Source organism: Phascolarctos cinereus, unplaced genomic scaffold (genome assembly GCF_003287225.1).
Source record: "Phascolarctos cinereus isolate Bilbo 61053 unplaced genomic scaffold, phaCin_HiC Scaffold_726;HRSCAF=1367, whole genome shotgun sequence".
In the NCBI taxonomy this organism is placed as follows: Eukaryota; Metazoa; Chordata; class Mammalia; order Diprotodontia; family Phascolarctidae; genus Phascolarctos; species Phascolarctos cinereus.
This window is the reverse complement of record NW_027556098.1, coordinates 390,888,278-390,903,599: the sequence shown is the minus strand read 5'-3', so window position 1 is coordinate 390,903,599 and position 15,322 is coordinate 390,888,278. Positions and strand designations below refer to the sequence as shown.

Sequence of the window (15,322 nt, the reverse complement as noted above, 5' to 3'; positions counted from 1 at the left end):
CAAAAAGTCAATGCCACAAACATAGGATGAGAAATGAGGTGAAACAAAGGTTTTGATCGATGTTGGGTTCATCACTAACTTACCCAAAAAGCCAATGAAGCATAGTGTTTAGATCAATCACTCAATTAATAAACATTTATTAAATGCCTGCTATATACCAGGCACTGTGCTAAGTGCTGGGGATACAAAAAGAGGCAAAACACTGTCCCTACCCTCAAGGAGTTTACAATCTAGCAGGGGAGACAGGCATTGGGAAAGGCTTCCTGTAGAAGATGGGATGTTAGCTGGGACATGAAGGAAACCAGAGAGGTCAGTAGTTGGAGGCGAGAGGGGAGAGTATTCCGGGTATGGGGGACAGCCAGAGAGAATGCCTGGCACTCAGCCAGGAGGCCAGTGTCCCTGGGTGGATGAGTACTCACTGGGGAGACTGGAAAGGTAGGAGGGGGCTAGGTCATAAAGGGCTTTGAATGCCAAACGCAGCATTTTGTATTTGCTCCTGGAAGCAATAGGAAGCCACTGGAGTTTATTGAATAGGGGGAGACATAATCAGATCTGTTTTTAGGAAAATCACTTTAGTGGCCGAAAGGAGAATGGATTGGATTGGGGAGAGAGCCGGGAGGCAGGCTGACCCACCAGGAGCAGTCCCAGTAGGTCAGGAGTGAGGTTATGAGGGCCTGCACCAAGGTGGGGACAATGTGAGAGGAGGGAAGGGGGTGTGTATCAGAGAGGTGTAACAAAGGGAAAATCACCAGGCCACGGCAACAGCTTGGATAAGCGACTCCCAGGTGGGGAGCCCAAGGGACTGGGAAGATGATGATACCCTCTATGGTAACGGGGGGGGGGAGGGCTTAGGGAGGATAATGGGTTCAGTTTTGGGTGTGTTGAGTTTAAGATGTATACTCACCATCCAGTTAGAGATGTCTGAAAGGCAGCTGGAGATGCGTGAGATTGGGAGGCAAGAGAGATTGGGGCAGGGAAGATGCTGGTCTCCCTGAGCCTTCCTTCGCTTGCCAATTGAGAGTTATCATTATAGAGAAGGTAACTAAATGCATGGGAGCTGATGAGATCACTAAATGAAGTAGGTGAGAGGTAGAAGAGGCAGCTGGATGGCTCAATGGATGGAGCGCTGGGCCTGGAGTCAGGAGGTCTCAGACACTCACTGGCTATGTGATGCTGGGGAAATCACTTCACCTCTGTTTGCCTTAATCCACTGGAGAAGGAAATGGCAAACCCCTCTAGGATCTTTGCCAAGAAAACCCATGGGCAGTCCATGGGGTCATGGGGGGTCACGAAGAATCAGACAGGACTGCACAATAACAGAGGGAGATGAGAGAAGAGCCCAGGGCAGAACCCTCAGGACCACCTGCAGTTAGATCAAAGGAAGTACCAGTTCCACAGCATTCTCCCTTGGTCACAGCTTACCTGGAGTGTGTGTCTGCTTCTGGCTGCCACCTTTTCTTTCTCCCCACAAGTTTTAAAAATGCATCGCTATATTTCGACACAACAGCCACTTGTCAATGGACATCCAAACAAACCCTCTTCCACTTCCTGGAAAAGTTGACCGTTTGCTCATATGAAGGAGGGATGGTCCTTTCACTGACCTGACTCCATAAATAAATGTTATTAAGGGCCGACTGCGTGCCAGGCACCAGCACCTGCCGCCTTGGGCAGGCGCCTGCAGGCTGACTTTCTCAGCGACTTTGTGGTCCTTCCTCCCTGCTCTCTTGGGGCGCTTCTTGCTCCGCTGGCTTCCTGTCTCCCCAGCTTTCTGGGAATCCTCAGGCTTTCATCTTTCCTTAAGGTAGTATCAAGGGGTGGGAGGGGGATGGGCAAGCAGCAAAGGGAACCTGAAACAACGCTGCCTGGGGAGGATCTCTGGAGACCCTGCCAGCTCCCCTCTGTGACTGTCATTGCAGAAAAAACACCTGGCCTGGATATGTTCCTAGCTTCGAATATCTGAAGGCCTTTCCTGTAAAAGGGGGATGCAGAGGCCACAGCCCAGACCGATGATGGCGTGGCCAAAGCGATGGTTTTGGGGTCAGAAGTGGATGGAATCCCTGCTCTGCTCCTGCCCGTGTGACGCTGGGCATCTCACTTAACGTCTCTGGGACTCAGTTTCCTCATCTATAAAATGGTAAGATCACCCCTGTGGCTCTCAGTTGTTATCGTGCAGTCATTTTTCAGTTGTATCTGACTCTTCTGTGACCCCATTTGGGGTTTTCCTGGTAGAGATCGATCCTGGAGTGGTTTGCCTTTTCCTTCTCCAGTTCTTTTTACAGCTGAGGAAACTGAGGCAAACAAGGTGAAGTGACTTGCCCAGGGTCACACAGCTTGTGTCTTGAGTTCAGATGTGAACTCAGGAATCTGTCTTCCTGACTTCAGGCAAGGCGCTCTATGGCGCCACCTAGTGGTATGCTTTCCTATACAGCCACAGGGAGGCAGATTTTAGCGGTTTTTTTTCTTTTCTTTTTTTGCTGAGCAATCGGGGTTAAGTGACTTACTCAGAGTCATACAGCTAGTAAGTGTTAAGTGTCTGAGTCTGGATTTGAATTCAGGTCCTCTCAACTCCAGGGCTGGTGCTCTATCCACTGCACTACCTAGCTGCCCCTAGATTTTAGCTCAATTCTAAGGAAGAACTTTCTAACCATTACAGGTACCCTTAAATAGAAGAATGGTCTTTCCAGAGTGACATTGAGTTTCTCACCACTGGAGGTATTTAAACAAAGGACTCAAAGTATTTAAAACCCTGAGGGAAATTAGAAAAAGGCCTGGGGGGAATGAGAATGGAATGAAAGAAGAAATGTTAATGAAAAGGGGATATCTTCTACTCATAGGCAACTGCTCTCTGAAGACAGATGGCACATCACGGTGTGGCCTCGACCTTGAAGACTTGTAGGCTCTCCCAGTGGAACACAAGCACTGAAAGGCTCTGCCATGCGGGCCGTGGAGGGAGAGTCTCATGACAGGAGGTAGGCTCGCCTGCCATCAGGGAGGCCATCACCAGCAGGGTCTCTGGGGGGGTGGGATCTAAGATACAGATAGGATAAACTGGAAATAATCAACAGAGGGAAGTTACTAGAATTAAGAAGGGTGAGGAAAGTCAGGTAGAAGATAAGATTTTAGCTGGCACTTGAAGGAATTCAGGGAAGTCCTAGGACAAGAGGAGGGAGGGAATTCCAGGTTAAGCGAGGCTTTAATTGCTGGGAACTCAAGTACAATGAATTTCCATTCTAATAGAGAGACCCTAGAATCCTGGGAAGCAGAGGCCATCTTTTTGTCTTAGGAAGTCACAGAAATGATGAGTTACAAAATGCCTTGAAAGAGGTTATACTGTATAAGTCACTGATAATATCTTAGCATAGGCCAGGATGTGGTGCAGTGAATGGGTTCCCATCAAGGCTCTGTTACTTTGCCACTGGACCCAGATGGCTCCAGAAGAGAAAGTGAGGCTGGTGACTTGGCACAGCCCTCCCTCACTTCAATCCAATTCACTTGCATGTCACAGCATCAGATCCCTGATGTCATGGTCCTCTTCCAGAACGAAGGACAAACAGCAGCTCTTGGGAAACCACCTTCTGTCTTTGTGCTTGAGTTTCTGGCATAAATCATGGGTTTAAGGGCTGGAAGGGACTTGATGCCCCATCTGTGACCTGAAACGTGGATTATTAACATCATTAGATGATAGGTCTCTTCCAGCTCTAAATTCCAAGAGTTGAAGGCACATAGGACTTAAGAGTTCAAATCCTGACTGGAAATCCTAACTAGCTGGGTAACCCTGTGCCAGTCACTTCATTTCTGCCTGCCTCAGTTTCCTCATCTGTAAAATGGGGATAATAATATTCCCCGTCCCCCAAGGTTGTTGTGAAGATCAAGTGAGATTGTAATTGTAAAGCGCTTAGCACATTGCCTGGCACAGAGTAAGAGGTATATAAATGTCAGCTATTATTATTATTATTGTTGTTGTTGTTGGCTGCGTGGCCCTGAGCAAGTTCTCTGTAAAATAGGGATGAAAATGGAGATCAAATGAGTTCACATTTGTAAAGCGCTCAGGACAGGGGCTGGCACACTAAGTGGCTGGCTCGTTAAGCTTCTTATTCTCGAAGTGGGGGCGAGCAAGAACTTTCCTATGGCCCCGCCCCACCACTCCACTGCCACGCCCACTCTTCCCTATCGATCACTCTGCTCTTGCTTCTTCTTGCCTGTGTCCGCCAGTGAGGGCGTTCAGTTCAGGAGGAGCCTCGCGGGGCGGCGATCGATTAGTCAGGCCTCAGAAAGATGGCGTCCTCTGAGCAGGCAGAGCCGACGAGCCAGGTAAGGGGGAGCCGGGGCTGCTGGGGCCCCGTAGCTGGCACCGGGGTCGGTGGGGCCGTTGGGGCCGGGGGCCGGGGGCCCAGGGGCGGCGGCCTGGGCTGCTGGCGTTTGGGACCGGAAGGAGGGATGGGGGCCCCCCTCATTGCCCCTCCCCCAATGACCCCTCGTCCAACCCCCCAACGCCCGCGGCCGCGCGTGCCCGCGGCCCCGCCCCCTGCTTCCCCGCACACGCCCTCTGTCTTCTCCCCTCCTCACGCGTTCCCGCGATGTGACGGGGGCCGAGAAGGGTCAGTCCGCAGCCGTGGGTGGCCATACGCCCCTGGAGTCGGTCCGGAGCTCGGGCGAGCGCTGGCTCGTGGGCGGCCGGGCCGGGGTCGGGAGAAGGACTTCCCGGGAGCCCTCCCCTTTCTCTCCTCGGTTTCCCTCTCTGTAAAGGGACAGGTTCGGGCTCCACGAGCTCCAAGCCTTCTTTCAGCTCCAGACCCTGGGGCCTCTTTGCGCCTCAGTTTCTCCTTCTGCGAAATGGGGAGCTTGGGCTACATGAAGCTCCAAATGCTTCGACTTCCCAGGGCCTCAGTCAAGTCCACAAGCGTTCATCAGGCATGTGCTATGTTGTGCAGGGGTGCCTTTGGGGATGCCAAGAAAGGCCAAAAGTGCCCCTGCCCTCGAGGGGCACGCTTGCTGGAGACAGCAGGCGCTCCACTCTGCAGTCACCCAGTCATCGCGCCTGCTGTATGCCCGGCGCCAAGCTAAGCCCCAGGCATACAGAAGCAGGAGATGGTCCCTGCCTGCCCTTCAGGACCTCAGTCTGATGGAAGAGACAAAGTGCAGGCAACTATGTGTGAACGAGATGCGTGCAGGATAAATCAGAGACGATCCATAGGGTGATGTTACCGCAGTAAAGAAGTCAGCAAAGAAGGTGGGATGAGGACAGGGGGCTTTCCAGGTGTGGGGGGACGCCAGAGAGAGTCTGGAGATGGAGGTCAGGTTTGAGGAGCAGCCAGGTGTCACTGAGGCAGAGGGGCATGGACTCCCAGCCCTCTTCCCTCCTGTGGCCTTTGTGAGCTTGGGTTAAATGACCTCTAAGCGTCTTCAGGCTCTGACTCTTGTGATCCCCATCCTCTTTGGGCCTCAGGTTCATTGGATCGTAGATCTGTGCTCCAGATCTATAACCTGTAGAAGGTGTAGGAAGGTCAGGTGATCTGCGCTGGGGCTCCTGTGCTGGTCTGAAGGTACCATGTTGCCTCAAGTGATCTTTTATTCCCCCTGCCCTCGCCTCCCCCCAAATCCCAGGACCTTATGGCCTTCCTGGGTTTCAGTTTCCCCATCTGTAAAGTGAGGAGGTTGGATCAGATGACAGTTAAGGCCCCCCCCAGCTCTAAATGCTGTGGTCCCCTGTCATCTCTGGCCTCAACAAGGGTTAAAGTAAATGTTTTTAATGGGCTCTTTGAGCTCTGACGACCCATGAGTTTGTGACCCCTCTTGCTGCCCCCTTGGGGCTGGAAGCTCATCCTGAGCAGAGCTCTGGTAAGGGATGCACCAGGACCTCAGACTGAAGAGCCCCAGTGTGTTTTGTCCTGCCGGACATCTGGAATCATGACATCCTAGACTAGAGCTGGGAGGGACCTCAGAGTTCCTTCAGTCCTAGCCCCTCATTTTATAGACCCAGGGAGGGGAAGAACAACCTTGCCCAGAGTTACCCAAATGGCCTTGAACTGGGTCCTCGAGTGTTAGATCAGCTCTCCTGTTGTTCCAGTCTGATTCCTGCTGGTAAGGATTCCTCAGGACTGTCCAACATGAGCCCCTCATCTTACTGATGGGAGACACCAAAGATCATAGGATCATAGGGCTGAGATAGAGGAACCGTAGAGACCATGTAGCGCAGCGCCCTTGTTTTATGGACGAAGACACTGAGGGCAGGAGAGGGTGAGAGAATCGTCTTAGACCCTCGAGGACTTTCTTCCCCATCTGCTAAGACGGGGGTGAGCAGATGACATCCTGGGGATGGCCTCAGTGAGCTCAGAATGGTTTTTACATTTTAAAATACAATAAAGTTCTATTTAAACACGCAAAAGCCATTCTTCGTGGGCTGCTGTTTTGTCACCCAATTCCAAGACACTGTTTCCTCCTCTTAAAGTACCCAGTGGAGTTTATGAATCTGTTAGAAGTCCGTGTTAGAGTAGGCCAGTCAACTGGAAAGGTCACTCTTGCTGCTGTTTGTTCAGGAAGGAAGGCGATGGACAGTTGGACCGTGTGGGGAACTTCTGTTTCCTTCGGGCAGTTCCCAGCCTGCTTTTGCCAGAAGCACTGGAGCTTGAGGAGGGGTCTGAAGGGAGGGAGCTCTGACACCCTGCCCTTGGAGTTCTTGGAAGGGCTGAGATTCCTGGAGTCCAGCCCCTCCCAACATCTATGTCCTTGGAATGCCACAGGCTGGGCCTTCAGGCCTGGATACTTTAGGCAGCAGTGCAGTTGATACCAGGTACCCTGGGAGAAACTCTGAAAGCCTTGTCGCTGGAAGCCCTTGCAATTCTGATTGGACCCTGACATTTTGCCTCCCCTCCCTTTACCGTAGGAGACACACTTGGCCTTGATTACTTTTGTGAAGAGCTCAGTGCCTGCTTCTCCTTTGCTCTTCTTTCCATTGGTGGTGCAGGTGGGATTGCATCGTAACAGGGGTTGGGGTGGGGGCAGGGAGGGATGGGAGGAAAGGTCTGCTGCCATCAACAGGCCCCCCATGTCAGAGGTGCACAGAGCAAGTAAGTGCTCTCTGTAGCCTCTGTCCTCAGGCCGCTCCCCCAAGTCCTTTTAACTTGGGGTCCTTCCAATCCTCAGTTATCCCCATGCTGTTGAAAAGTGATGAGCTCTCCCTTTTGAAAATCTTTGTCCTTGTCTGGAGCTGGGGTAGGTGCCTGTTTTTGAGGATGATTTGACTTAGTCTCCCCAGCCAAAATACTGCAGGGTTGTTTGGACCTATGCTGACCTTTGATCTGCATTTGGACTCGAGACATTGCACAGTTGGCAGCCAGGCAGCCTGGTAGATAGAGCAGGCCTGGGCCTGGAGCATGAAAGGCATTCCTTTGAATTCTGCCTCATTCACTTGTTCAGTGAGAGACCCAGGAAAGACTGCTTTATCTCTCCTGATGCAGCTCAGCTAAGACCACAGTTTGTTCTGAGGATAAATGCTATATGTCAGTCACTCAATTAGTAAACATTTTTAAAGTACCTGCTGTGTGCCAGGTACTGCGCCAAGTGCCAAACACAAGGAAAAAGTAAAAGACAGTCTCTGTTCCCAAAGAGGGTAGTAGCTAGGTGGCACTGCAGTGGATAGAGCACTGACCCTGGAGTCAGGAAGACCTGAGTTCAAATCCAGCCTTAGATACTTGCTAGGTATATGACCCTGGCCAAGTCACTTCACCCTGTTGGCCTTGGGTTCCTCATCTGTAAAATGAACTAGAGGAGGAAATGGCAAACCACTCCAGTATCTCTGCCAAGAAAACCCCCAGTGGGGTCCCCAAGAGTCTGCCATGACTGAAATGACTGAAGAGTAGCAGTTCTCCAGGAGCTTGGCCGACGAGGTGGGGGGGGATAGCATGCAAACAATTGTGAACAGGCAGACTAGATGCAGGATAAATGGAAGATGACTGATGGGGAAGGCATTTGAATTAGGGGGATGGGCAAAGGCCTCATGTGGAAGGTAGGGGGTTTGCTGAGACTTGAAGGAAGCCAGGTTAGGGACTCTTTGTGCACGTCAAAGCGCCTGAAAGGTGTTTGCTGTTGTTATTCGCGATTGTCTCATTTCTGATGGGTACAGTTAAGGACATTTTGTGGGACAGCCTGAAAACTCGTCCCCAGGCTAAGACTCTCATCTCGAGCTTGGGCTCCATTTCTGGCGTCTCTCTTGCCTTTAATAACTAGCCAATTGTGGATCTTACACCCACGTGTGGATTGATATTTTCCTGAAGTCTCTGGTGTTTTCTGCTCATGACACTTCTTGTTCAGTCCTTTCAGTCTTTTCTGACTCTCTGTGATGCCATTTGGGATTTTCTTGGCAGAGATACTGGAGTGGTTTGCCATTTCCTTCTCCAGCTCATTTTACAGATGAGGAAACTGAGGCAAACAGGGTGAAGTAACTCACCTAGGGTCACACAGCTAGTAAGTGTCTGAGGCCAGATTTGAACTCAAGTCTTCCTGATTGGAGGCCCAGCATTCTATCCATTGTGCCACGTAGCTCATTCCTCATAATATTGTTCTTCCTTTTATGTGTCCTAGAATAGCTTCCTTAAGGGAAGCTTCTAGGTATGCACCTCTCTTTCTAGTGGGTAGTCTGTGCCAAAGTCCTTTTTCCCACGAATGTCATGGCTTGTAGGAAGGAGGAATGTGGTCTTTCCCCCCAAATGCAGGAGAATTTATTTCAAGGCCCAGTGTCAGGGCGGGTAGCCAGGTTGCCAGTGGTTGACTTTAGTGCCAGCTGCTGTGTTCAATCATGAAAGTAGCCAGACAAGCCAAGAAGTCAAGGTAAGGAGGGAGGGCATTCCAGGAGTGGGGGACAGCCAGTGCAAAGGTAGGGAGATGGGAGATTGTGTGCCCTTTGTGATGGATAGCAAGCTGGCCAGTGTAGCTGGATGGCAGAGTGAGTCTGCAAATCTGAGTGAGAACCTTTGTCCAGTCAGCATGGCTGAAACTCTGGCCTTGGGCCCAAGGTTGCATGGGGGCAGTTCAGTCTGTTTGTCCACTTCTGTCTCTGTGGACTCTCCCCACTGTTGGATATTCTGTTGGTGGCTTCTGAGCCCTGGTGGACCAGGAGGAGGAATTCATTGTCTGGGGCTCTAATCACTAAGCATTTATTTGGGGCTCGTTCTGTGCTAAGCTCCATGCTAGCTTCTGGGAATACAAAACCCCAAAGCACAGCTATCCCTCAAGGAGCTTATGTTCTCGTGAGCTTGGAGTGGGGGTTTCCTAGACATACTGGTAGGAAAATGGGAAGTAAAGGCCCCAGGGTGCTGCCTGGAGGAGGTGGCTGGGCTAGCCTGCCAGTGGTGGAGAGCTAGCCTATAGGGCAGGTGGAAGAAGCGGAGACCAGTTTCCTGGAGTGTAGAGTACTGGCCGGAGAGAAAGATGAAATCAGTCTGGGAAGGGAAGCAGGAGCTGGACGTGGCCCGGCTTAGAAGTTTATAGTTGGTGCTAGCCGCTCTAGGGAACCATTGCAGATCCTTGCATAGGGTAACGGCGTGGTCAGACCTGGGTTTTAGGAAGATTAATTTAGCAGCTGTGTAAAGGACGTGTAGGGCAGGGGCCAGACCTGAGGCGGGGATACCAGTTAGGAAGCTAGCCCTTTATTTAGTGGTCTGGGAGCTTGGGGGAGGATTTGAATTGATTGAAATTGCCCTAGGAGTTGACCCTGAAAAGAAGGACTCCTTCACATTCAGTAACTCAGGCGGGCTTTTTTGATATGCCAAAATTACCACAGACAGTTCCTTGGACACTTGGAAAATTAGAGGGGAGTCACACACCAGTCTCCTTTTCTTTAGATGATTGCCCTCACCTGTCCTTGTTTTTAAAATACTTGACCGCTAACTTTTTCCCTATCATTGTGTCCAAAAAGTCTCAGGGATTCTGGGAATTCTCTTCATTTGACATTTGTCAGGTACCAAGATGCTGGTATTTATGTAGAACAAAGGTTTAGAATCTTTTTACAGTTCACTGGGTTCAGATGCTTAACAATGGTGTGGTGACTGGGGCTTTCTCCCAGGACTCAGAATTTGGAGGTCTCGCCTACAGTTGTTGTCCTGGGCACCTGGTTCTCCGTTCAGAACTTACAGATGCCGGCACCTCATTAAGCAGAAGAGTGACAGGAGTCAGAAGAAGCTTCCTTGGTGCTGTGGCTGCCCCCCAGGTTTCCACGCTTGCTTTGAGAGCCTTCTTCGTGCCGTGTGCCCTGGGCCAGCTCTGTGCTTCCCTGGTGGCAGATATCGGAGTGATGACTGTGCTGTGGATTGTAGATGACAGGATGCCCACACAGGAGAGGAAAGGAATCCTCGAGGGAAGTACCATTTCCGCCCAGTCTGTTATCCAGAGCCCTCATTTCCTTTCCTTTCTCTGCAGTGGGTAGCCTGGGTTCACTCTCTCCACTCCCGGCGGTGTCATACTGTGGGCTGATGACTGCCCCACGCTCTCAGACCTGCTGCATGTCCAGTCACCTCTGGGACTCACTCCTTCGCTTGTGGCTTCTTTGTGGACTGTGGGGAATTTCTGTAGGAGGAAGTGTGGCCCTGTTTACTGCTTTCATTTCCTGGGTTTTCACTAGAGACAGAATTAAGCCTCTTTTTCATTAGGAGGAAAAGAATTTCATGAGTCCCTTCCTTGCCTGTCTGGTGACTCTAGTGTGTCTTCTAGAGCCCCAGATACTGCCCCTTAGTAAATGGGTGTCTGCTTGGTGAGGAGGAAAGAGCTTTGACCTTGGAGTCTGTGGACCTGGGTTCAGATTCTGCTGCTGATCCTCCCCACCCATCTGGCCATCAGAACCCTCTGATGTCTCTTGGCCACGGTTTCCTGTCATGTAAAATGAGGGTTTGGTCTTGGTGGTGCTGTTCTGGCTTCTGATGTGCCTTTAGCTCTGGAGCCCGGCTCCTAGCGCTCCCCTGCCCTGGGGAAGTCTCTTCCTTCTTTCAGTCTTAGTTTCCATGTCTAGAAAATGAGGCGAATAGGACTTTCACTCCTTATGGTGTTGGGTTGTTGTGAAGACGTTTCCCCAATAAGCCTTAGAGTTCTCTGTATAAACATGAGTCTGTCACCCTGATTTAGGGTAATAGAGTTTGACCAGGGGATCGGGTAAGAGTTAGGAGCATTGTGATTAGGGAAATGGAGCATATAGACACTACTAATCCTCCCTTGATTTGGGGGAAAATGAGAAATGGACACACACACACTGTTGGTCGGAGTTGTCAGGGCCCATCTCTTTGAAGCCTTACCAGTTAGAGGCAGGGGCCTAGAACCTGGGGCTCCTTCCATTGTATTTTTCTGTGAACACTGATGAGAGAGAGATCTGTGGAGTGATCCCAAGTGTTCATTGAGCACCTGCAGGGTGCCATGTGCCATTTGCTGGGGGTTCATAGAGCGAAAGGAAGCTGGCCTTTACCTTCTGGAGCTTACTTTCTCTAGATGTAGGCAGGCCTTGTGCGGAGCCACTTAATAGATATGGAGGAAATATCTTTCTAGCTTGCCCTTGCATATCAATGTGGTAAATATGTGGAAAGCTTCAGGAGACCGTTTTCAAATCAGTATAAGGCAGAAATTCCTAACAAAGTTATCCAAAAGTGAAATTGGCAGTCTTGTGAGGTAATGAGTTTCCTGTCACTGGAGAGCTTCAGAACCATTTGTCAGGTGTTTATTTTGTGGGGGTGTGGATTTTGTCCAGGTGTGGATTAGACTCTATGGCCTTTGAGGTTCTTTCCATTGATGAGATTCAGTGGTTCTATGGTTCTGTCTAGGGAGATGGTGAAGGTCTCTGCTTTCTCAGTGCCTTCGTCTCATGCAGATACCCAGCAAAGAGTGACTGGTACCTCTTGTCCTGGCCCCTTCCTGGGGATCATGTTGGAGTTTGGTGTGAAAAGAAGGCTCTTGCTGGTTGGTATTAATAGTACTTTGAGTACCAGCGAGGAAGAATTTCATGTTTGTAGTGATTTGTGGTCATTGAATTGCCTGTTGTTTTTTAAACAAAGATTAATCACATTATCTCCCACAGGTATGGGGTGGGAGGGCCAAGTTGGTTTAGGGTCTCAGCCGAGCCAACCTCAGACTTGTGGCCGAGGGAGGCTGGAAGGGGAAGAACTCCCAGGCTCTGCATTTCGAGACTGCTAGCCTGTGAGTCTTTGCAGCAGAGCCAGCCAGCGCCCTCCCACTGGGCTAAAAGCTCTTCTCTCCTCCAATGGGATCAGGCCGCTAGCGATGTTGCTGTTTGTTTTGGTTTGTGTGGCATTTGTCCTGCCTCACATGTCTCAGGTGAGGGCAGTCATTTCTTCCTTGTATTAAATTCGGTTCAAGCCCTCAGCACCTCATTTCCCCTCACCCCACATAGCTGTTTCTGTCTCCCAGCCTCTCTTCCCTCTGCCCCCTTCTGCTCACACAGCCAGAACCTTGGCCTCAGGCCCTCATCACCTCTCCCCTAGATGATTGCACCAGCCTCTGAGCTGATCTCCCAGGCTGCCAGCCCACCCACCCACTGCAGTGACTGGGCCATTCCCCGGCCCACCCCACTCTGTTGGTTCCCGGTTCCCTCTTTGATCTAGTAGAAGATTTTGAGTTTTTCAGGCCCTTCCGAGCTTGGCCCTGACGTCTTTCTTGTGGGGTGGGCCGGCTGGTCCTGTCCTCTGCAGTCTGGCCAGACTGGCCCTTTCTCTGTTCCACCTCCCATCCCCAGGAGAGGCTCCCTGCTCACCTTTGCCTCGTTGTCTTCGAGAAGCAGCTGACAAGCCTTCCCTTATCCCCCAACCACCTGGTTTATTTTTGGAGTTATTCTCTTTATATTCTGTACATCCTTATGGTGGTGCTTGTTCTCTTTCCCTTGGAACAGAAGCTCCTGGGTAAGGGTTATTTTGCTCTTTGTATGTGTCTCCATTGCTTGGCATATAGTAGGTGCTGTTTGATAAATACGTGTTGATGACTTGATTGGCTTTACAAGTTTCAAACCCCTGAATAGGTAGGACCATTTATAGGGCAGGATTAGGAAAGTGTTGGGTCTCCATGGATACTGGGTTAGGGGGACCCCATGAGCTTGGTTTTATAGCCAGAAAGTGCCCCAGTAAGACTCCTGTAACCTTGAAGTCCCACCTGGAGTGTCCTGTAGGGATCTCTGGGGCCCTCTGCCCTCCAGAAGTTCAGTGGAGGGAGTGAGGTGGGTCAGATCATTGCTCTAAGAGTGAGCCAGTTTACTGGAAACAAGACCACATTCTAGTCAGTAGGTACCGTGGAGGCTCTCAGCTGAGCCCACCTTGGCTTCAGTGCAGAGTTGTCGTCTGTGGGAGTTTTTCTTGAATTCTCCCTGAGAGTAGGGATTGTTTCATCCTTTGTGTCCCCAGCCCTAGCACATTGCCTGGCTCCTTGTAGGCATTTGCTAAATGCTTGTTAATTGAGTGATTTAATTCCCTGTTGAGAATATGGAGGTTTTTTAGTTCTCGGACAAAGAATCACAGGATAGAAACAACTTTGCGTTGTTGTTGAGTGTTTTTGGCCAAGAGGGGAGTGCTCTTGTCTATGCCCAGTTGCGTGTTCTGAAGGCCGGCTTCAGGTGCTCTGGGCTTCCCAAACCTCTGGGTTCCTGAGGGCTCAGGAGGCTCCGTGGAGTCCAGAGATTGCTCCTGCTGTAGAAGGAGCCCCAGAGCTGCTGTCTGCCCCTCGTTCACTGCTACCTGGTGGGGGCTCTTGCCTCTTTGCTCCACTTGGGTACAGATCCTTAATATCTCTTACCTGGAGCATTGCAATAGCCTCTTTAAAAATTATTTATATCTTTGGGTTTTTACATCACTGGGATTGCCACCAGTTATCTTTCTCCTGTCCTCGATACCAGTCACATATGACAAATAATAAGGGGAAGAAGATCAGCAAAACTGCTCAGTAAATCGAAAAAGGTTGAAAATATATGCACTGACTTGTCCCTGTGGCCGTCCTACCTCTGCAGGGCCCGGGGGTGAGGGCGTGGGGGTCCTCGGCTCTTCCTTGGGCTGGGCTTGCTCTTTCTAATTTTGCAACATTTGAGGGATGTGTGTGTGTGTGTTCCTTCCGTTTACCTTGTTGTGTTCTCCGTATGTACTGTCTTATTGTCCCTGCATCCTTCACTCTTTCCCTTCGATAAGCTCTTAACTGGACTTCTTGCTTGCAGTCTCTTTACTCCTCCCGCAGTCCTTCTTACACACTGCTTCCAGATTACTCTGTTCACATTCGCCCTGATCATTGTCACTGTCCCCCATACTCCCTTAAAAAACCTTCAGTGGCTCGTCATGGAATTGAATCCAGACTCCTTAGCCTTGGCTTTCAGGGCCTATGCCAGACTGATGCTCCCTTACCTTTCTAGCCTTTCTTCCCATTATCCTGTTTTGTGTCATCTGATTTTGCCAAGTGCTGTCCCTTGTCATCCCTAAGCCCCGTACTCCCCCGCTTTTTGTCCCTTGCTCTGTTGAAATTTTATTTGTCCTTCAAAGTTCAGCTCAATTCCATCTCCTCTGTGAAAACTTCCATGTTCTTCCAGAGGCCCTCATCACAGTCCACCTTCTGTTATAATTACTTATATATACCTTATTTCTCTGGCTACACTCGGGGCTCTTCACCTTATGTGGGGCATGGATCTATTTGGCAGTGCCTGGTAAGCCTTCAGCCTTCTTCTCGGAATGCATAAATCAAATACAGAGATTTCAGAGGTAACCAATTGTATTGAATAAGAATCTAATTTGTTTCCCCTCTAAGTTCACAGCCCTCCTGAAATCTGTCCAAGTGCCTCCTGGGGTGTCCTGGGCTAGACTGGAAGCTCCTGGAGGAGGAGGACAGCCCCCTTCTACTTTTCCAGTCTTCTTTTTCCTTACTCCCTAACACTCAATCTTCCATCTCCTGGCCTTTCCATGAACAAGACACTGGCTCTCAGCTCCAGACGTTGTCTGTAGTGATTCTCCATGCCCGGAATGCTCTCCCTCCTCATCTCTGCCCCACTGACCTCGCCGGCCTCCTTGAAGTCCCAGCTAAAATCCCACCTTCTACAGGAAGCCTTTCATAACCCCTCCTAATTCCAGTGCCTCCCTCTGTTAATTTTTATCTCCTATTTATCCTGTATATACCTTCTTTGTACATGTTTGTGTGCATGTTGTCTCTTCTATCAGAGTGTAAGTTCCTTGAGGACAGGGACTGTCTTTTGCCTCTTTTTGCTACAGTGCTTAGCACATAGTAGGTGTTTAATAAATGTTTATTGATTCATGTTTATTGATGACTTTTGCTTTTATACCACACATCACACTCCTTTGTCGTATTC

General features: G+C 50.2%; 1 protein-coding gene and 1 long non-coding RNA gene across 2 annotated transcripts in view; one reads left to right on the top strand and one right to left on the bottom strand.

Annotated features, from left to right (window-relative positions):
- Positions 1 to 120: 120 nt before the first annotated feature.
- On the bottom strand, positions 121 to 4,284 carry LOC144454232 (uncharacterized). The gene is made up of 2 exons (XR_013482554.1): positions 4,200 to 4,284; positions 121 to 3,650 (listed from the first exon to the last, which is right to left on the bottom strand). It is a non-coding gene; the product is annotated as an uncharacterized LOC144454232 (long non-coding RNA).
- PEX14 (peroxisomal biogenesis factor 14) overlaps positions 4,223 to 15,322 on the top strand; it is a 151,164-nt gene continuing 140,064 nt past the window's right edge. Inside the window, 1 exon segment of the mRNA XM_020974097.2 lies at positions 4,223 to 4,311. Coding sequence (XP_020829756.1) covers positions 4,276 to 4,311 — 36 coding nt within the window. The 5' untranslated portion in view covers positions 4,223 to 4,275.